Source organism: Nipponia nippon, unplaced genomic scaffold (assembly GCF_047370975.1).
Source record: "Nipponia nippon isolate SJK-2023a ecotype South Korea unplaced genomic scaffold, ASM4737097v1 scaffold_7, whole genome shotgun sequence".
Taxonomy (NCBI): domain Eukaryota; kingdom Metazoa; phylum Chordata; class Aves; order Pelecaniformes; family Threskiornithidae; genus Nipponia; species Nipponia nippon.
In genome coordinates this window covers 3,859,194-3,881,332 of record NW_028262391.1, presented here as the reverse complement: position 1 = coordinate 3,881,332, position 22,139 = coordinate 3,859,194, and the positions used below count along the sequence as shown (strand labels likewise).

General features: G+C 43.6%; 1 protein-coding gene across 1 annotated transcript; it reads right to left on the bottom strand.

The window, feature by feature from the left end:
* Positions 1-397: 397 nt before the first annotated feature.
* On the bottom strand, positions 398-21,237 carry NCEH1 (neutral cholesterol ester hydrolase 1). Its single transcript, XM_087739833.1, has 5 exons — positions 20,954-21,237; positions 11,329-11,557; positions 9,373-9,442; positions 6,765-6,936; positions 398-5,282 (listed from the first exon to the last, which is right to left on the bottom strand). Exons 1-5 carry the CDS (start codon positions 21,089-21,091, stop codon positions 4,665-4,667), a joined length of 1,227 nt encoding a protein of 408 aa, XP_087595959.1. The 5' UTR covers positions 21,092-21,237; the 3' UTR covers positions 398-4,664.
* Positions 21,238-22,139: the final 902 nt, after the last annotated feature.

The following is a 22,139-nucleotide window of genomic DNA, read 5'->3' as shown; positions in this document are numbered from 1 at the left end:
GCTAAAACAGATTTCAGACATGTAAATAATCTATAAACATACAAAAATGTGTTTATCGATGAGAATGGAGAACACGAGCTCCACTATCTTGAAAGAGAGGCACAGCAGTAGTGCAGGTGGTGTCCGCTGTTCAACACCAGCAAACGTGGTCTCCGTTCATCATCTGGCAGAAACGGAGTAAGAGGAGGTCCCCCTCGCCGAGCATGGGCACACCGGTGTGGTTTCCTGCCTTGAAAGCAACCCCCCTGGCTTTGGTTCAGTATTTCTTCACTCTGAGGTCTCCAGTTTTGTTTCACTGACCTCTGCTAAGTGAAAACTCAAACTGGAAATGTTGTACACCTGGGGAAAAAAAAAAAATCAGCAGTCCTGGGGAAAAAAAAAAAACAAACATCACAGATATATTTCACTTTATTTATTTTTTCTTCATTTTGATAGCACATTTCAATCGCAGTTGCTAATTAGATCTTACAAGATCTTTCCCCTGCACTGGGAAAGAAGCAAAAAATGGTCATGCCTAAGACATTGAATGCATTCACATCAGGTATGCTGTACTTTGGGGTTTTGAACATCATAAATAAGAGAACATTAAACCCATTAAACCAGCTGGTTTTGGGTTTTTTAACAACATCATTGTTACAGATCATAGCAGCTTAAAAGGTTTAAGACAGGTTTACCTACTTCTAATATGTTTATTTGAAAAAGTTTCTAATAAACTTTAGTAAGAGGTTAAAAAATATACCCATGATGCACCTAATTAAAAAATATAGCAGCCCAAACACAGAACAATGTTTTGAAGATAAAGCATTTCTTTTTAGTTTGTAGGACTTAAACCCACAATGGCCTTTCTGCTCTGGCTAGGGATGCAGTTTTGGAGTTACTTAGATGAAGGTTAGGAAATTCAAGTTATTAGTGATTTTTGTGCACCATGAAACATCTTTAAATGGGTCTGGGTTTTCAGAAATGCTGAACACCCATCCTTTAAGAGGTCCTAACTTAGGGAGACAAAAACCTCTATTTATTCCTGTGAATATTGGCCAAAACACTGGGGACCTGCTAATACAGTTCCCAGGTCTATAAAAGGATCCAAATTACTATAGGTTTTGTTATATGAAGCTTTTTTTTTTAAAGCTTACATTTGAATGCTTTGATGGCCATCAGGAACAAGGTATTCTTGCAACGGATAGATATAAAGTCTAATTGTAGGAGCAGGGGGGGAAAAAAGCAATCTTCAAAAAGTAGTTAGCCATACTTGTTCATTTAATGAAAAGATAAGCAGACAAATTTATTGACCATCTTCTTTTAGAAGACTAACTTTTTACTATGCACAGGTGAAATATTGTTACAAATACTTGATCTGATCCTACAATAGGCAAAGTGCCCTGAACCGCTTTGTGAAATAACCAAGGAACGAAGGTGCTGGGTACGCCCGAGGAAACACTTCAGGAGATGTAGGACTAAACACATGAACAAATCCAGATGTCGTAACACGCATTAATCTTACTCTCTTGCTATCAGGCATCAGTAACCATGCCTGCCGGCCCCGCTTGAGCTCTCAGCTGAGTTAGCGCTTGGTTTCTAGGAGCTTGCAGCAGCTCAGCTGGAAACAACCCTAAACTTTCAACTTCGGGCACGGGGACTGCGTGCAAAGGAGAACAAGGCAAAGCAGGAGGAAAGCTGAGCTTGGACGAACACTTACTTCAAGGTTTACACTGAATTTTAATCAAGTGTCTTGTGCAGCTATATACTAAAAGGTCTTTTTATAGCTGGAACTCAGACTTCTTTTTATATGTTATAGGATCCATCACACATCTTTGCAGCTATCACATACTTAAACCAATAGCTGCATAATAAAAGTAGTCAAGATATTTTTGACAGAACTAGTTAATACTGTATCATCTCATCCAAGTTGTGCTGTGATCTTGGATGTCGTGTCAAGCTGGTGATGACTTAGTAAACACATTCAGTCCAGTTATATACTTACTACACCATTTCTTGTGCCAAGGCTTTAATGTGCTTCAGTGCATGAAGGAAATTTACAGCCAACGCCACGAATATACATTCCAGCTCTCCGTTTCATTTCAGTTAAAAAAAACCCAGCAGTAATTATATTATAGCTTCATAGCAGATATTTATAACTTAGCTCTAAACAAATGCTGATCTAAAGCTTTGCAGACAGCTCTCAGGCAAACTTAATTATTATAGAATTTATAGGAATATTAACCACTTCTTTTTCCAGTACTACAGTTTCTACTATCTTTTAATGACGGCAGGTGGATATAAATTACATCTTTTCTGACATGGCTTTACTCTTTAAGTTGGAAAGCCAGGGAGAAGCCTGTTTTACAACTCAGTGTAATGGTATTTTTTGACTCTGTAAGTCGTGGTCTAAAGTCAAGTGGAGCTTGACTCCACAGAGTAGAAAGGACGCTGGAGCAGACCCTTCTTCAAGATTAGTAGTTTGTCTTTAGAATGGACGTAACTTTGGTTGCTAAGTGCAAATTATATCTACTGAAGTTGTGTTTATGGGGGAAAGAAGGGAAGAGGGTTTAAATCCAGGAAAAAAAGTCTGAATTCTTCTGCAGTGTTAATTGGATATCTTGACCAAAATTTATTCTAATTCAGATTGTCAGTTGGCTGCTCTAATTCCACCGAGTCTTTGTAATGATATAAATGGAAGAAGAATCCGAGCCACTGTTGAAAAAGCTTTGGCTTGTGACCTCCCTGTGAACCTATGCCCAGAAATGAGTTTCAGCCTGCATGACTGAGCCTACATCGAGGCCTTGTCTCATTAATAGCTTTTCTTAATACATACAACCACATTAACAACTTGACATTTCTAGGAAGCAATGATTCAGCAAAGCCATTCTCTTATTTAATTTAAATACCAGTGAAAGCAGACTGGTCTGTATATATTTTAAATGACAGAAGGCAACTGATCCACCAGTGCCTCTTTTTTTCTTTTTGAAGAACTTTTCAGAATCCTGCTGTAAGCAACGCTCTAATGAAATTGCCTTTGTCATGATCTCCCAAGAGCCAAGAAGCCTCACCGTGCGGTGCTTTCGCAGGAGCCAGGACCGAGCTGAGCTAACTGGCCAGGAGGACCCGCATCCTAGCAGCAGCACCCATCACGGGGCAGGCTGCTCGGAGCCAGCTGGTAGAGAAGGATGGAAGGTCAAAAGCTACAAGGAGCTGTTCCGTGCCTGCCCGTCACCGTCACATCCCTGTGCTTCATCAGCACCTGTGGGTTCAGCTTCACAGCTCCTTTGTGAGGTAGGAAATTACTGCTCCCTCTCTTGCAGAAGAAGAAAGTGAGGCATAAGGAGATTAAGTTGTTCTCCTGGGGTCCCTCAGGAAGTCTGTGGTAAAGCTGAGGAGGAATTTAATCCACTAGTTTAGTCACGGGGCAGCCATTCTCTCCTCTTTGCCTAGAAACACTGGGCTTTTGACACAACCTTCATTTCTGCAAGCAATAAGCATCCTGCACAATATATGCTGTGGCAAGTGTTTTCACTTCCCTGTCCTGCCTGTCTGAATTTCATGGACTGGCTCAAACTGTAGAGATTTGCTGCAAAATAGCGAGATTATCTTACCTAGCGTTTTGGGGCAGTCTACAAGACAGACAAAGTTTAGCTGCAAAGCTCAGATTTAAATCTTCCGTATAGATTAGAGCCCACTTCTATTTACTTGCTTCCGTCCTTCCAGGAAGCATGAAATAAAATAAACACCACAAGCACAAAAGAAAAGTCAATGAACAAAACCTACTATTATTATAAACATTAGTGCAAACCACACAGTAGATTTTTTTTAGTACGCTCAGTGTTTTCTGTAAGGAGGTTATGAAGCTGAGGCTTTAAACACAGATGAAGTCACATTCTTTAACCAAATAAGTAGTCAGCTTTGAAGCTCACTCACATAAACAACCTGGGTTCTGCTGCTACACATAGTTTTTTATCCTATATATTTGTATGTATGCTGTAATACTTTTTATTGAAAATATATTTAGTCCTGTGCTTTTATAAAATATAAATAACTAAAAGGCAATAAAGACCAAATTCCAAAGCTGAATTGCTGTTTGGCTAGGAGAGTTGTCTAGCATCATCTTAACTGCCCAGAAGAGCTTTTTTTCAAATTTAAACGAGCCATTTGTCTATGTGCCTAAAAGCCGACACCTAAATCCACGCTTGACATTCAAATGCATGCCTCTGCTGTCAAAGGTGAGAGTGCTCACGCTTTCTTTGACAGGCTCACCACTGTTGAAAACTAGCTCCCATTTTTACATATTCAGATGTAGGTGTAGGTGTTTGGCTTTACTTCAGATCATTTGAAAATTGTGGCCTTTGTACCTAATTGAGAGTCAAAGCTTGAAAGTTGTAGCCAGTTAAGAATGCTACAGGAGTGCTGATCTCCCTGCTCAACACTTGTTTATGTTTGTCATCTGAAAAAAGGGGGGAAAAAAATCAGAGTTTGAAAAGTTTCTCAAAATACTTTGCTGGGCAAGGCCTATCGAGCTAGTGGACACTGTAGTTAGTGGTCTGTAACCCCCAGCAGCTGCAGCTGAACAGATAAAGTCTGAATTTGGAAAAGTGCACTTCTTCATTGTTTGCTCCTTAGCAAGAACAGACACCAGAGTCACGCACCCTGTGTCTTCTCAAGAGACTCTCTCTTCAGAGGTTTTCATCCAGCCATTTTATATAGCTGTTCCTAGTCTGAACTCCCGCAGAGAAATCAGTAGGCCAAATGGTGAATATCATACAGCCATGAAAGCAGTCATCAAAGTGATCGAGCGTGACTTCCACGCCGGCGTTCTCCAAGCGCTTGGCGTACATCACCCCGTCATCTCGCAGGACGTCGTTCTCACAGGTCAGGATGTAAGTCTTTGGCTGCAGCTGCAGAGTTTCGTTTTCTGCAAGGAGTGGGACTGCTCGTACATCAAGCAGCGCTGGTATCTCCTGGATGATTTCAGCCTTGCCTGTGGTTTGTATCACAGGCTTGTAGTTCTTTTTGAATGATGAAGGCAGTAGAGATGTCCAGTTCAGACGTCCTCTGAAAGAGAGAGCTTGGCCAACGTCAAGAGCAGTGTGGTTGTTAATCAGCAGTGAGTGAGCCAAGTCATAATTACCATTGAAATAATCTATCCAGTAGTTGATCATGACATAACGAGGAAGAACGGGCATATTCATGTTCTGCTGATAAGAAGGTGTATTGAAGTCAAATGCCTGAAGGACTGGATAAATTAAGGCCTGCAGTTTTGGTCTGATGGTCAAATGCTCATCTTTACTAAGCTGTGGGAAGAATATAGGATAGAATTATATTACAATATCAACCTTACATTCATACAAGCCACCATTCATTTGACAATTTTTAGGCCAAATTCTGCTCTTATGCAGGTAATGTCGCTCTTTTGTCTGAAATATTAGCAGCCTGATCTTTTTCTTCTCTTGCAAGGATGGCCATTCAGGCAGACCCAGTATCCTGTCTCCAACAGAAATCAGTGGCAGAAGTTGAACGGTGTAAGAAGAAAATAAAAACATTGTAAGGTGGCATTTAGCTAATGCAGTTCTCAGTTTAACAGTTTGCAACTGAAGGAATTCCTGAATCAAAGAAGCCATTCTTGCTTTTAACAGTTTTTAATGGATTTTTCATCCATGAATTTATCCAATTGTTTTTTTGAGCATATGCAAACTGTTGGCATCCACAGTTTTCTCTAGCAAAGGCTCACCATGTACAGAAGCAGCTCTCTGTGTTTAACTTGAACCTGCCATCTGCATTTGATTTGAGCCTACCAATTATACATTTGGTGCCCCCTAATCTTTTTCTGGAAGAATCAGCAAACACTTCTTTTGCTTCATCTACAACACAAGATACACAGTCCTCTATCATATCTCATCTTGTCTCTCTCTTTTTCAGGCTGAACAATCTTAGTGTATTTAACCTCTCCCTGAAACAGGCCTACATCCCTGATTTAAAAAGAATTATGCATCAGGGAAACAAATTAGGAATGCTGCTTCCAGAACATGGCACTATCATGTTTATCAGTCCTCGCCAGTGAAACTTTTAGTGTAATTCTCCCTTATTCAGTTTTTCACCCTAATTCAATATTGCAAAGTTGTCATGATAATTAGCTGCCTGGACATGGTATCCGCTTTCTTATCACCAATGGTTATGGCAATATGAAAAAGCTAATAACAATATTTCACTCAACCATGAAAAATATTACTTGCCCCAGGCTGCCTTTAAAATCTTTACTAGATTAAATTGAGATTACATTTAAACTGCAGATACACAAAAGAAATTTCCTTAAAATTGCAAAATGCTACAGGAAGACAATTTAACAGAAGAATTAAGCTTAATTTATTGTATATTTTGTCCTTTGTTCGTATTTGAAAGAAATAAAAACATATTTTCAGAGACAAGCATCTAAAAATAGGAAGCTAAAGCGATAACTTACGCATGTACCTGTTATCTACTTAGAAAAATAAAGAATTCACCAGCAAAAGGGGTAAAAAAAGTCATTTAGGTACTTGCTCTTAAAATCTGGCCCCTAACCACTCGTAACTCTAGTAAGACATTGCAAGCTATGTGATTCATACTGCGATTGACTCATTTTTCTTCTGTAAAGTGACTAGATGCTGGCTTTCTACCATTCTGTCTTTAGGGTTGGCACATCACCTTGTGATGACACAGCACAAAGAATCTGTCAACCTATATGCATCACTGAACTGGAGACTGTCATAGCGTAATACATAACAGACACTGGATGTTACCTGCTGACACACAGCAGCTGCCAAATTTCCTCCTGCACTATCGCCAGAAATTGCAATTCGACTTGGGTCAACTGAATACTTGGCTAAGACATCAGGCTGCAAAAAATGCTTAGTAGCACGAAGAGCATCATGGAATTGCTCGGGGAAGCACACCTCTGGTACCAGCCTGTATCTACAAACAAAAGAGATGAGAGACAATTATTAGCGTCAATGTACCTCTCTTTCAGGATTAATAGGGGATATCAGGTACTCCTTAATGGCAAATAACTATTTAATTAGGATAAATATTACAGGAAAAATATGAGGTGTGTAATAATTATGTAAGACTTAATCTTATAATTAATGCTCTAATTCTGAAGGATTAATATGAACCTACTTGATATGAATAATACCAAGATAGTATAAAATTGTGCAGCACTTTCCTAGCATTTCCCAATAGAGGATTTCATCATACATTATAAAAATGAATTAATATTTAAAACACCCTTGGCAAGGGAGTCATTACAATCAGGGTGTTTTTGATCCAGATCCCCACCTTAACTAGTACGAGGGTGAGTAAGTCACGTACGTGCCACAGATTCCACCAAGTGGACACCTAAGCAGTTTTGGTTCCTGAATTTTTACCCGTGCTCAGGAGATAATGAGCCTTGCCATGCCTCTATGCCATGAAACGAAAAAATAGCCAAGAAGTGAATACCAATTTGCTCCAATGCAACAGAGTCAGTAATTCCTCTCCTTTATCGAGGAGTGGAGCAGGAATATGCCCATTGTGCAGGTGGAGAGACTGAGGCACAGAGAGCAAAGAGTTTGCTCAGGAACAGTCAGCAGCTGAGATGATCATGAGATTTTCTCAGTTTGTAAATAACGGTGCAGGAGAAGTCTGTTCATATTTACTGAAAAATTTGTAATCTAAGAGTTGTTACTAGGCCTTATGGTATAAAGCATGTCTTCTGTTTGTAGCTTTTCAACCAACAGATTTTACATATTCTCAGTCGAGCCAAGCAAAACAAGCAAGACAAAATCCAGTTTTCTGATTCAAAACATTTTCTTCAGAATCTAAGCTAAAAAAAGTTTCATATGCAGAATAAATTTTAAACTTCTTAGGTTACGCAAAAAGTGTTTCAAACTCCAAATCTGACCTGCTTTCAGAAAGCAATCTGTGTATTGCATCAACTACAAAGGAGTATGAGAGAGTCCTTTGGGAACTCCTCGCAAAACCGGGTAACAGACTGTGCGTATATCATGAAAGCGAGACGTGCAATTAAACCAATGAGAAATCTAATTAGTCTTCACTAATTGAGTACAAACGCCTTGACTGAAAGATATAATGGCTAAGGAGAAGAGGTAAACAATAACTCGGAGAAACAGGCAGAATTATACCACCATAAATCAGGAAAGGAATAATAAGGAACTTTTCAATACTGTGATCACTGCTCGTCTGGAATAACCAACAGCTGCTTTTCTACTTTTCATTGTTTCTACTAATAAACAACAAAGAAGTAAAAAAAAAAAGCGACCCTTTAAAGTACGCTATAAGTATTGAATGAGTAACATCAACTCCATATAATTAAGTTGCAATTAGATCGCAGAGCTTGGTATGTAATCAACTGTAGGTGGGAAACTTGAGTAGTTATATCAAGTGATTGGGTTTGCAAAAGAAAATATTGAAGTTGACAACAAGGATGGGAAAAGTAGCAATCAAGTTGGAGTCATCTAGGTAATGTAGTTAGCTAGTTGAGAGGTTTGTTTACCTTGGAATTGTTCAGCGAGTTAAAAAAGCAGCCCTGCTTCTCTGTCGTCTGGCACCCTGGCAGTCCTCTGCTCTCGAGTGGAGTACAAGGCTTAAATGAGATGACTGCAACAGTGGGAGACTGAAAGAGCAGCAGCAAACTGCCAGAGCCCACGGTGCGTTCTGCTTAATGAGCAGGGGTAAAGCGATCTGATCGTTTGTATGTTGCAGACCCTTGCTCAATATGACTTAGAAACTGTGGTTTATAGACAGACTTCAGAGCAGGTTAATATATATATTTTAGTAATATACATATATATACAAAACCCCCTATTTTTTTAATGTATATATTAAAATATACCTTGCAGCAGTGGGAGTGGCCATTGAGGATGGGAAAAGTCCCTCTTCCTACACGAGGAGGCATGGAGATGTGGTTCAGCCTTCCTTCAGATATAGATCTTGTCCAAATGCGTTTGGTTTTTTTGTTTGATTGTTTTTAAAGTTCACAAGTATTTACAGAATCATAACTTGGCACTTGAGTGATCTCAGGTTTTAGCTGCACACCTTACATGTGGATACAATTGCAAGATGTATTAAAATTTGCGTTTTAGTATTTGTCCAACTGAATTAAGTGCTACTCTCTTTTCCCACATTTCTGCCTTCTAAAATGGTCTCTACAATAATTAGAAACCCAAATGAATTTTTGATACCATTCCAATTTGTTGTAATTTTAAAAGTGTACAAATATCAGACCGGTGAAGAGAATTATTGTCCAAGTTAAAGCCTTATACACAAGCCAGTAACAAGGGAAAAGCTAAATGAACTACGTTACATATTTCTAATACCTTAAAATGACTTGATTAGTTTTAGATTACTCACTCAACTGAGACAACGACAGCATTGAGAGATTCAGCCATGATTCTGCAGAGATTGTTATAAAGGCTTGTTCCTGGAACAAAAGGACATAGCGTTAGGGACATGTGAGTCCATTTATGTCAATAGTCGCAAAGCCATACGTAAACCTTCTCAGAAAATATAAAGACATGATTCAAATATAAGCAAGGTAAATGAGATCAGCTTGCAATAGGTAAAGTGCCAAACAGATATTGTAGCAGAAGGAACATAACTCATGCCTTGAGAAGTCCTGCAGTCTAATGCTTGCTTTCTCATCTGTTTCTTGGTGACTTGGGGCATGTCGTTTCATCCACCTATCACAATTCTCTCAGTTGCACAGAATTTAAGGTACCCAGTGGCTCGGGGGCATTAGCATCCAGAGACAGTTATCACTGTATGAGTCACTGCTGCTTGTTCATTTTATTATAGCATGCCTTGCTTTGATTCAAATGAGTTGCCCTATTAACGTCAACTGAACTACTCATTTAAGGGAGGATTAATCACAGCTATCCTATTTATCAGTGGACTGATTTTCTTTAATTTTATTCCTTTCCAGTTAGTTAATCGTTGGTTCCCAGTACTATAAAATATACTAAGACATTAAGTGTTTTCTAAAGTATCTAGTCTTAGAATTTAATATCTAGCTGTAACATTTGTGCCATTAACTTCTACAGCTTGGATTCGAGGATAGCATCTGACATAGCTGAGTTATGGTCATCCAAACAAAGCACAGTAATTTAATATAAACTTTTGCACAACAAAAGTCATATGCAAACTGCTACAGAACGAATGAGGTGGGCAGGACGCTAACAAACGTCCCTTAGGCAGGCCTAAGAAAACCCATCTCAAAGCACAATTCCTCTGTAGGAAGAGGAGCAAAATTTTTAACTGCTATAGGCTATAGGACAAAGAGACTGGGATTTCCAAAGGCATGTGAAGGACAGACTTTAAAGTTGTTTAGGAACCGAAATCTCCCTTAAATCATGGTCTTATACATGCATAGTCAAAATGCAATCAATACAGTCTTTGTTTTGGAACATTTCAGAAAACCCCATCAATGTTCTTTTTCTATAGATGAGGCCACAGAACGCACCAGGGCTGTATGGACTTCATGGTGTCTCAGGAGCAATGGGGAAGGAGATGGGGGAAGACTCCTATCGGATCTGGATCTCGGGGCAGCCATGAGAACTGCACACCCTTTCCCCTCCCAAGGCTTTTCTCCTCCTGTGCACCATGGAAGGCTCAGTAGTTGACTTATCATTCTCTATAGCCATACCTTACTTTCTCTGATCATGTTTGCGGCTTCCAAGTTAATTGGAGTAAATGGCATTAATTTTCACGGTAATTTCTGCTAGTGGTGGCAGTGGTCCCCTACGGGAGGGGGCGAAACCATGGGACGGGAACCAACCTCTACCCATTTCCTTCATCACGCTGTCCGTTGTCTGCGATCAGCAGCATGTATGCCCACGTACGTGCTATTTAAGAGCCAAACATTAGCGATGCTGTTAGATGCAGTGTTGTTCAGCCCACTCTTCTACTAATTATTGTGTGAAAATGGGGCAAAACCCTTACACTGCATCCTGATCACCAAGGATCGACATTTGCACGTGACCGTAGAAAACGGGGGACTGGCCTTAACAGCCCATCCAGGCATCCCAGGAATTTAAACAATAGGCTGTTTTGTCCTCTCAGGATGTAACAAAATTAACCTTTTGGTCCTTTTACAGCTCATGTGCAGATAAGATATGCATTTTTGCTGCGTGTTCACGGTATGTTTCCCCCTCCCTCCTTAGAGCTGATCTACCAGAATGGAGACAGTTACTACTGAATTCAGGTACGTCTTAGCAAAATTGTCACCCCTGGCAGGAAAAACAGCTTTTGGCTTCTCCTACTAGGAGAAAACCAGACCAGAATCCTATTTAATTACTGGCAGACACATACTTGCACTTGCCAAGGCCCAGCCCCCTCCATGGATGTAAACAACGCTGCGCTTGAGCCTTTCATCTTGCTTTGCAGGAGGTTCAAACACTCTGACTTCCACACCGTCAAAAACAGCATCCGTGATGTTAATGTCTTCAGAGGAGACAGACTTCAGCTTGTCAAAGGTACAAATCAAATAATTCAGAACTATCAAGTGATGGCTGAGTCTCAGGTAGTGAATCAGGTGACACTAGATGGGGGGGGGGGAAGAAAAAAGGAGATTTCTGTCACTTCAGAGCATATCATATGATACTGCATTGATGTTTAATGCAACTGTCTTCAAAGGGCAGGTCCGATATGAAAACGAATATGCATACTTAGAATATTCACTGGAAAATGAATGATTATCAAAGACCTCTAATGCTTTTAAAGCTGTATTAAAACAAAACCCTGTCCATAACAGATTCACTGTTGTCAAAATAAATCAAACCACGAGCACGATGTGGACCAAGACAACTGTGAATGAGCACTCAGATCCTTGCCTTTGAAGGACATCTCCAAAAGGAGATGAACCTCACCAGCATGCTCTGCTATGGGACTTGTGAAGCTCCTCAGACCAGTACCAGCAGAGGGCAATGCCACACAGGCAAAACTTTTGTGGTGGTAATGTATCAAAAATGCAAAGTATTTCTCTTGTTCCACCCCAAAGCATAAGTCTTTCCACTTCCGAATTAAGAAAGTTCTCAGGGATTGCAAAGCAATTTGAAAACAGGAATGGTCTCAAAGGAATATAATGCTTGTTTATTGGCTTGTCCTGTATTTACCTGCTGAACTGGCAGGGATCTGAAATGCTATCCAAGAACCATGGCATGTTAGTGGTTTTTTTTTTTCCAGTCAACCCGAGAGACTAAAATGCGTTACTTTTTTTGCGGGGGTGTGTAAAACACTACAAAAATGACGAATGATCTGATCTTTTTGTCCCCTTATGGTAGAAGGAGAGAGATTTTATCCCTTTTGGCTATCCAGGATTTTTATTTTCATGTTTATTTTTTAAACTTTGCCCTGAATAGATTAAAAACACGCTTCTCTCAGCAAACAGTACTGGGATCCAAGGCACTCCTCCAGCCTCAATGGTCACGGCCCGCTCCCCACGCATGACCTGCCCACTTTGTAGCGCATACTTGTTCCCATTCCCTAGCCGGTGCGAAAGGGGCAGCAAAGGGTGAGCCAAAGGGCTGCCGGGACTACGACGCTGAGACTGGCCATTAAAAAGTAGTGGGGGTCTTTCCCCTTTCGCAAAGTTAATCTCTAGCCTAGTGATGAAGGCTAGAAATCGCGTAATCGGCTAAGCCTTTTGTACAACTTTCTCAGTCAAGGCAACGAAGTAGAGGGGTAAATAATACATATGCCTAATATGTATCTTTAGGATCATAAAGAAAACCATCAGCTGTGACCTTTTATTTTACATACAGGTAACAGATACTTGGAATAACAAGTGTACTGTTAGGAGCCATGCAGCTTGTCTACACACAACCGGTTTACTGTTTTAATTCTGCTAGTACCGCCAATACAGCGCAAACCTCCTAGGGTGAATTAAAGATGCTGGCGCCTGAGAGAGCGGGGCCACCCAGGTACCGGTCTGACCGCATTCACGTTGTGAAGAACGGAGAGTTGCCATAGTTTAACCTGTACAAAAACTAAGTGGAAGCCAAACCTGGTTCCTCGTGACAGACATGATTTTGCAAATAAGAGTTTCCCAGTCTTTTTCTGGTTTCTATTACCTGTTCACAAGGACAGCTATTTCATTTTCTGGACTGGGGTTTCTTTACTATACTTCTGCCGTACCGTTTTCGCAGCCACTTCAGTGCCAGGTCTCAGCGCTCTGCCAGGAGCGCCTGCTCACGGTGAAGGAAGGGCTCATGGAAGCAAACACACGCCTCCGGAGGAAAAGCAAATTTTGAAGCATTCAGCAGCATCCATGCCAAAGAAGATCTGTCTCCTTAGGTCTATAGCCCCAGCTCCTTACATGTATCTCTTTAATCTGTCATCATTAGTTTGAACGTAAAAAAAAATGAAATCTTGGCTTTCAGTCAGGTGCTGTATAGAAAAGGCCCTGCACAGCCCCACTTCCACTGCAGATTGCTGTAGAAAAAGACAATTTTTGACCTTTTTCCCCAAAAAGGCTATGCCAAGTACAATGGGCTGCTATGGGAGGAGTGAGAGGAATCCACTTTCAAACGAAGAATTTACAAAAATGACTTTCTTTTCTTGCTTTAGCTTGTGGTAACATCACCCTGCTGAGATTGTTTGGTGGGAATCCAAATTTTAAAATGTTTGCTGCTTTTTGCATGGAATATCATTTCTTTATACTGCAAGGCTTTTCTCTGGGAGAAGAAGCACAAAGTATCCACCCAAGGGGAAGAAATGCTGAATTCACAAGGCTGTTTGTATCTCTGAATTTCACATCATGCTTTTCTCCCACCATTACTTAAAAATTCCCAAAGGGAAACCCAATTTGAGTTTGAAATCTGAAGAGCAATACATCTATTAATAATTTGGCAGACAATTTGTTGGGCTGCCACTGATGTAACCAGCGAAAGATCTGATCTTCTGTGTGCCCCATGGAGGCTCCCGGGGAAGGTAACCACTGGGAATCAATTTTAGAGACACTGGCAGGGAAAACAATGTTTTTGCAGATTTTTTTTAGCCTGACTGTGCTGCAATAGACGTCCCATTTTATTTTTTTCCCACTTTGGTTCACATTCTTTGTAGACGAGATTACCACATGTTCCCTGGAATCAGAAATGTTTTATTTTCAAGGCTGGTTAGTGTTGTTTACCGAGAAGTGTTTTGCCCCGTTCTTTAAACCACGGAGCACCGTGGCCATCTGCAGGCTATCACGTGCTTTCATGCCTTTTTTTTCCCTATAATAGATCACTCTTTCCAAGAATCCAAAACCCAAAAACCTGGAAGAGATGCTTTGTACACCAGGGCATGAAAGCAACAGTCCTAATTTTTTTGTCAGGCATAAGCAGTTTTTTTGCCAAGCACTTATCAGACAGATTCTTTGTAAGTATATCTATCTAATCAGCCTATTTGGTTGTCATTTAGAAGGCATTGGGATTGCACTTTTTGCTGGCAAAGAGCTAGTCTTGTCCAAAGTTCTTACAAATAAAATTCTTGTATGGTTTTTTTCCTCTATAAAGAAATACTTAAAATAGATACAGAATATCTTATCACTCTGTAATATAACCACTGGCAGAGGAAGATGTGTTTAATGGTTGCCGCCCGTAGGACAGACCTGCCCATCCTGTTGGCTGTGCTTCCCTGGCACCTTTCTTGTGTTGGCACTAACGAACGCAAAGCCTTGCTGAACCCAGCAAAAACAGGTAAACAACATTAAATTTCAGGTCACCATCTTACTGATAACCCAAGGCAGGAAAGAGGGAGTGGGGGAAAGGATGGAACCAGCCCTTTTGGCAGCGGTCCACAGTTGGATTGGTTTAAATCCATTATAAAACTGTATCCCGTCGTCTCATGTGAACCAGAATTGGTTTGATCTTTGCTGGTATTCGTGATTTTTACCGCCCTTCCTGTGACAACATGGGGGCCTATTGCAGGCTATCACATATAGCACTTAAATATATTTGGGAATTATGTGTGTGTGTGTGTATATGCATGTGGAAGAGAAAAGAGAAATAGTGATGTTCTCTGGTGAAAAGGGAGAGAAGACAGTGCTGTTATAATAAAAGCTAGTAAAAAGGAAGAGAAAGCAAAAGGACAAGGGGGAAATTAAGAGACTACAGAAAAAAGTAAAGACAAACTCATAGAAAAGAGGAGATAGTATAAAGATTAAAGCCCTGTGGGCAATTAGTCTAGAATTGCTCTGCCAGCCACAGGCACGGCACATCGCTCAGCCTGGGTCACAGCTCCAAATCCTCCCACTTAACGACTGGTTTTACGCATCCGTCTGAATAAACACTTTTCTTTTCCGAACAGGTAACTGTGGAAACGTGGCTGGTGAACTTCACGGCATTATGGGCTGGACTGAGAAATGTGCTGACAGGCACCGAGAGCGCTCAGCTGCTGGGAAGCCAGGCGGAGCTGGCTGAGCAGGAGGACCCCAGGAGAGGAGGGCCGGGCAGGCTAGCGAGGCAAACGTGAGTGTTTTGCTGGCGTTTGAGCCAATTCAGCAAATAACCACTGCGGACGTATTACAGTAGCCCTGCTGACAACCTATTGCTCGTTTCTGATTGCAGCTTTTCATTTTGGGGCCATTGGCTCCCCATGACCCATGGCTGCCTCGGCAGCAGTGTGATTTACGCTCACGCTGTAATGCTCCCCAGCTCTCCAACAAGTCAGGCAGAGCAACCACTACAGCCACAATCTCCTTCTCGTTTACCAGGACATCCCCATAACAGGGGTTTTCAGGTAGGGACAAGCCAGGGACCCCCTAGAGACTAAACTGTTCAAGACTGCCACCTTCCTCCTGGTGAGAGGTACCAGATCTGGAAAGATTTAATTGATGTAGGAGAAAATCTTCAACACGTGAAGAAAGGAGTCAGGGTTGTGATAAAAAGCAGACAGAATGAACAAAGAACTGCTAGAGAGGCACCGTTACCTCACCTTTAATCACCAATACCTGTCCCTGAACTATCAGGATTCTTCTCTCGGCTCCTCAGCTGGTAATTTCATGAAGAATCTCAGATGCTCACTGCTGCTATGCTCACCTCCCTCTCGGCCTTGTACTCTATACTAGCCACGTGTTCCGTATTACCAAAAAAACAAATCCCCAAAAGTTTTTCTGTTGCTAGTGTCTCTTAACCTCTAACAGTACTCAGGACATTGGGATTCTTTGTCCTCGTATGACTTCCCTAGCTGACACTGTCCGGCTTCACGTCTCTGACCTTTAGCCGTGAAACTATCGCAACAGGTCGCAGTCAGACAGCACACGAAGGCAGCGCGCCTCTAAAGCCACGCCGGACGCATCGGCTGCTGCCTCTGCTGCCTGCGCAGCTGCTCAGACCCGAGGTCCTGCGCTGACCTTTCAGGCCTCGGCGCAATCAGGAATTAAGCAACCAGCTGAGGCTCTTTTTTCATACAACACTACCCGGGACTGAGCCAAATCGCACTCATGACTCAAATGAGTAATGATGCTGGAACTGGGCGACTGAACTGTCTAAGACTAAACTTCCTACTCCAAAAGACGCAGACACGATCCTCAATTCTGGCATCACTTTGCAAAACACAATTCTGTAACACTAGAGTCCAAAATGCCAACTACAGTATCTGTAGTCAATAACAGAGATTAGTGAAAAATAAACAGGATTGTTTCCCCATTTAGCTGTGTGCAGAACATATTGTTTTTGTGTGCATTTCAGGCAGTTTATCCTGTTTAAAGGTGAATGTCTATTTTCTTTTATTTTACAGAATCATTTCTTAACGCAGGTGCATTATTGCCCAGTAAAGAATACGTATTTTTAGTGCTGTTATATAAAGACAGTCCTCAAAGACAAGTGCTCTTAGTTCTATGAATTTCCTTTAGAACTGAAAAGAAGCCAAGAAGACTGTTTTACAGTTTATTAATTAGAAGCAGAAACTAGGCTACATTTTAATGTAAGGTTTTGTGCATATACCTATTCATCCATGATGATCTGCTTTTATACTAGATAGAGACAGAAGTTACCTGTTACTGCAAATAGGACTTCCAGTGTGGTTCAGTTTCTGCTCAGGTGCCACTGCTGTGAGACCTAACCCCAGCTAACAACTTGGTTTGCTGTAAACCAATTCCAAGACTGTCGTCTTGCATGCAAAAACATCAGCTTACTTGGCTGGCTACAACTGTGATTTACATCTGTCCAGAAGTCGCATACTCTGAAATATTTGCATAGATAGATATTAAAATGTTAGAAAGAGCCAATTACTGTTTTCTCTATCCCTGAATGTTGATGTCCCCTGCCCTAGATTTTCTTCCGAAAGCAAAGGAGAGGCAGAGAAGCGTGAAGGAATCACTTGGCTGATGGGGACAAATACGAGGGTAGTTTTCTGCCCTGTACGGCTGCCTAGCTTCTTCCATGTGCGTCCATCTGATGGCCTCTACACCAACCCGTTTGTCCTTTCAAACCTCTGCTAACAGCCGTCCCGGTTCCAAAAAATCCCATCTTCCTTGCCATGCACCAGAATAGCAACTACCTTGACAGTGGTGTTCAGAAATAACTTATTTCAAAGGGCTTATTAAATAAACATATGCTGCTCTCTTTACTCCGATAAGGGAGAGTGGTTAGAGGAAGGAGTGAAAAATGCCTGTATCAATCTCGCTGTTAATAGCAGAATTATGAAACATTGCTTTATACGCTTCTTGACAGACACCAAGTAGAACAATAACTATGGTTTAATCTATGGCTCAATCCCCTAATTAATTTTATGTGGTTGTCCAAGTTTCAGTGAAGCCGAGTTCTGACATACCTGTATACATATGTATGTACATAGTTTTTCATTTCTGATCTAATATATCACTGTTATATCACAGTTTCCTGTAAAAATGTCACCACGTCCCATTTTGAGACAGGTGAGAGGGGCAAATTACTCTCTTTACTGAGAATGAGAGCACTTTCACATCAAATCATTAATATTATTGAAGTCTAAGTTTCTCTGTTTTCATTCTGGGGCAGCACGGGCCATTAAAGAGGGCGCAGGAACAAGGCTCTGAAAACCCAGCTCAGTTTCCAGCTCCGCCACTGGAATTTTTGTGACCTCAGATAAGCACTCCATCTCTTCCTATCTCTGTTCCCCCCAGTTTAAGATTAGGACAACAGTCTCGGTCCCCTTCTGTAGTATGTTTTGAAACCTACTACAGAAACTGCCCTGTAAGCATTATGCATTTTTTTTAACCATGTGATTATACTTGAACGTTTGTTGCAGTGTCTCATGCTGAGCCAGAGCCCTGAGTCAGTCCCAAGCTTGTAAAAATTAAATTTGTAGCCGACTGGGACAAAACTCTACATGGAAATGCAAAACCTTATTATTAGTACACCGAAAGCCAGTGACAGCCTTCGGTTTTATTGGTAGTGATTATTAATGCACTGAGAAAACAAACGCATTATCCCTAACAAGAAATTGTCATGCTTAATTGTCAGAGTCTTCACGAATCTATTTCAAAATAAGCAGAAGACAATCAATTGTATTTGAAGCACATGAAGTTTGTTTCATGCTCTTGGAAAAAAAGGATTACAGTACATTTCAGAGATTTTAACATCAGAAATGTACTTCTGTCTGCTATCAAACCTACACAGGAAAGTAATAAATAGCAAGCTGAAAATACATTCAGAAGTGGGTGAAAGTTCAATGGTCACATTTACCGAAATGTTAAACCATTTGGTCTTGCAATAGCTGGTAGAGGAAGAAAGGAGAAGCTGAACCCTACAAAAGGACATACACTGTATTTTATATACACACACAAAAGCTGTCTAACAAAGTAAATACTCAGGCTTAACTTTTACAATCCTAGCTTCAGTTCACACAGTTCCTTCTCAATGTCAGTCATTTATTCCTGACTTTGTGCTGTGTCTGGTGCTGGAAAGACTTCTGAATACTTGGAAAGCACCTTCTCTTTCTCTCTGGAAAGGAATGCCCCAAGGCTTACCTGTTGTGTGACTCAGGGCACCTCTAATGTCTCACTTCTTCTATTCTTCTGTGCAAAACTCACTTGTTCCTTCCTTTGGTTTGTAAGCTATGTTACAGGAACCGTTACTTGTTTAGTAATTTGTCTCACCATAGAAGTTTGTATTTCTAAGGCCAGAGAGGTAAACGACTAAGAAATTACCACTTCCCCACCCCAGAGAGCGGGGACAGATGTGGGCACCTCTGCCTGCCAGTTTGCCCCAGCTGCCACCCATCAGGCTTTGTCCCGCCAGCTCCCCTTGGGGTTATGGCCTCTAGAAAATACCAACAGAGATACCCTTCAGCCTCCAAGCGAGAGGCATCAGGATTCATCTGCCTGTGCCCAGCATACCACATAAACAAACGGAATGTGTACATAAGCCAATAGCAATATACATATATATAGTCACAGTCATATGATTTTCTAAAGATAGGTCTCCTTCAGCTAGAGGTTATGGACTTGATTCAGGTGTTCCCGGCTGAGCTGTGAGGAGGTGTTTTGCAGGCAGCATGCTGGGGGGGCACGACGGCCCTTCTGTCCCTACCATCAGGGAACTCGGTCAAGCTGAGCGCTTGCTGTTCCGTTGCTTGAGTGAACAACATGGAGCAAGTGAACGTCAAGCCGTAGATTTCGCTGAAGAATGAAGCTATTGTAGGCCATGTCTGCATACTTTTCGTAGCAGACAGACGGCAGGGTATGCAAGCAAACAGGTTTTATCCTATGCAAGCAAACAGGTTTTATCCTTTCATCCTAGAGATATGCTTGGATTCAGCACTACATTTGGACCGTGAGAAGATGCCCCAGCGGCTCAGATGAGGGGTCTGTCTGCTCCCAGACTCTTGTCTCCAACAGCGGCAACCAGAGAAGCTATTCAGGCAGAATAGACAAGTCTGGACACTGTGTGGTCCACTCTCCTCACGCTTCCCAGCATCTGCAATTATTGTGTTAGGAACACAGAAGACACGTTCCCATCTAGTCCTTTCGGTATCCATTTACGGGCCCTCTGTCCATTAATTCATTTAATCCTTTTTTGAATATGCTGATGCTCTCTTCCACTCAAAGTACAAGTTTTTGTACATTTCAGAACCAACTTAGTAAACTGCAGTGCTGCTGGGAAATTTAAAAACAAACAAACAAAAAAACCCAAACAAACTTTCACATACATAGTACCTTACATCAGGCCTGACCATGACTGATCAGTCCTTGTAAAAGATCAGACCGTCCTAGGAGAAAATAAAGTTCACAGCTAAAGCCCTTATCAGAAAGTTTGTGATCGCTGATCTGTTTCATGTCAGCATAAAAACACTGGCAGAAAACGAGGGAGACTTCATGAACGTGACATAACTGTCACGGGTGTCCCGCGACAAAATCAAGCATTCAGAGAGTTGTGTTTAGCAATACGATTCCAAACCAAGGCAGTTTAATGCTGGAAAGAGCTTCCCTGTGTCTTCGTTCCCTAAGGCATACTTCATGTATCAGAACGAAAACGATTCATTCTTTTCTTTGACCAAAAGCCTGCAAGTTGGGAACTGGACTAAACCACCTCTGGTGGGACCTGCACCATGAAACCCAGAAGAGCAGACGGGATGCCAGCTTTACCAAAACGCGCAGGCTTGACGTCCTAGCTCACGACGAAACCAGCAGCAGCCCGGGGCCACCCTGCCCGGAGCCGGCCTGCCCTGGGCGGGCAGGGCGTTACTTCCAGCCCAACCCCGTGTTCTCCGCCCGGACGCGGTGCGGGGCCGGGGCAGGGGGATCGGCCCCAGCTCCAGCCGGCCGCAGAGGCCGGGGGATGCCGCCCGCTCCCCCCCTCGGCCCTGCCTGCAAACCGCTGCCCGCGGCGCGGCTCTCGGGGTGCGCCGGGCCCCCCTCGGGCCGCCGGGGCCGGGAGGGCTGTGCGGGCCGGGGAGCCCTCCCGCTGCGCGGATGCCCGCCGCTTCCAGCCGCCTGCGGCGCGAACCGAGGCCGGGAGCGGGGCCGCCTTACCGTCTGCTGCACCGCCCGGAAGGTGGCATCCAGCAGCATCAGCTTCCAGGGGTCCGACACGGTGCCGGGCAGCGGCAGGTACACGTAGTAGGCGGAGAGGGCGGCCAGCGCCGGCAGCAGCAGCCAGGCGGCCCGCATGGCCGCGGCTCCCCGCGGGGAGCACCGCACCGCACCGCGCCGCCCCGGGGCCGGCCTCCCCCGGAGGAAGTCGCGGCCTTCCCGTCCCCGCCGGCTGCGCGGCGGCAGCAGCAGCGGGTGGCGGCGGCCTTATCTGCGCCTCGCCTCCGCGCCGCGCCGCGCCGCCCCGCCCGCCGCCCGGCCCGCCTCTCTCGGCGGGGGACACCTCGCCTCTGCCGCCCCTGAGGAGGGCGGCGGGCCGCGGGGCTGCCGGGGCCTTCCCTCGGGGGAAGGCGCTGTGCCCGGCCTCGCCGGCCCGGCCGCGCCCCGCCGGTCCACGCGAGGCTGCCTGGCCCCGGGCCGCGGGCTGACGGAGGCCCTCCGTCGTGCGCTGGGCCACCCGAGGCCACCCGAGGCCACCAAAAACTGCAGTGCCTCCGTCTGACCCCCGCCCAGGCCCCGCACCCCGTTGCCCGCCTCGGGCTGACAAAAGCACCCGTGTGGTTCGTGGGCGCAGCGAGCCCGACCCACGCGCGGCCCCCGCCGGCTCTGTCCGGAGGCCGTGGCTCCCCAGGAGGTGGCCATGGCAGCCCTTTGCCGGCCCAGGGCGGGAACACCAGTGGCCGGGCAGAGCTGGCTCCTCGCTGAGCCCAGGGCCTGTGAGGGTGAGACGAGGGCTGTCAACCGGGATCGACTCCAGTCAGTCTGGGAGGATCCCAGATCCAGCGTGTTTCCAGGAGGATCCCGGATCCAGCGTGTTTCCGGGAGAATCCCAGATCCAGCATGTTTCCAGGAGGATCCCAGATCCATTGTGTTTCTGGGAGGATCCCAGATCCAGCATGTTTCCGGGAGGATCCCAGATCCAGCGTGTTTCCAGGAGGATCCCAGAGCCGTTGTGTTTCTGGGAGGATCCCAGATCCAGCATGTTTCCGGGAGGATCCCAGATCCAGCGTGTTTCCAGGAGGATCCCAGATCCCGCGTGTTTCCGGGAGGATCCCAGATCCAGCATGTTTCCAGGAGGATCCCAGATCCAGCGTGTTTCCGGGAGGATCCCAGATCCAGCGTGTTT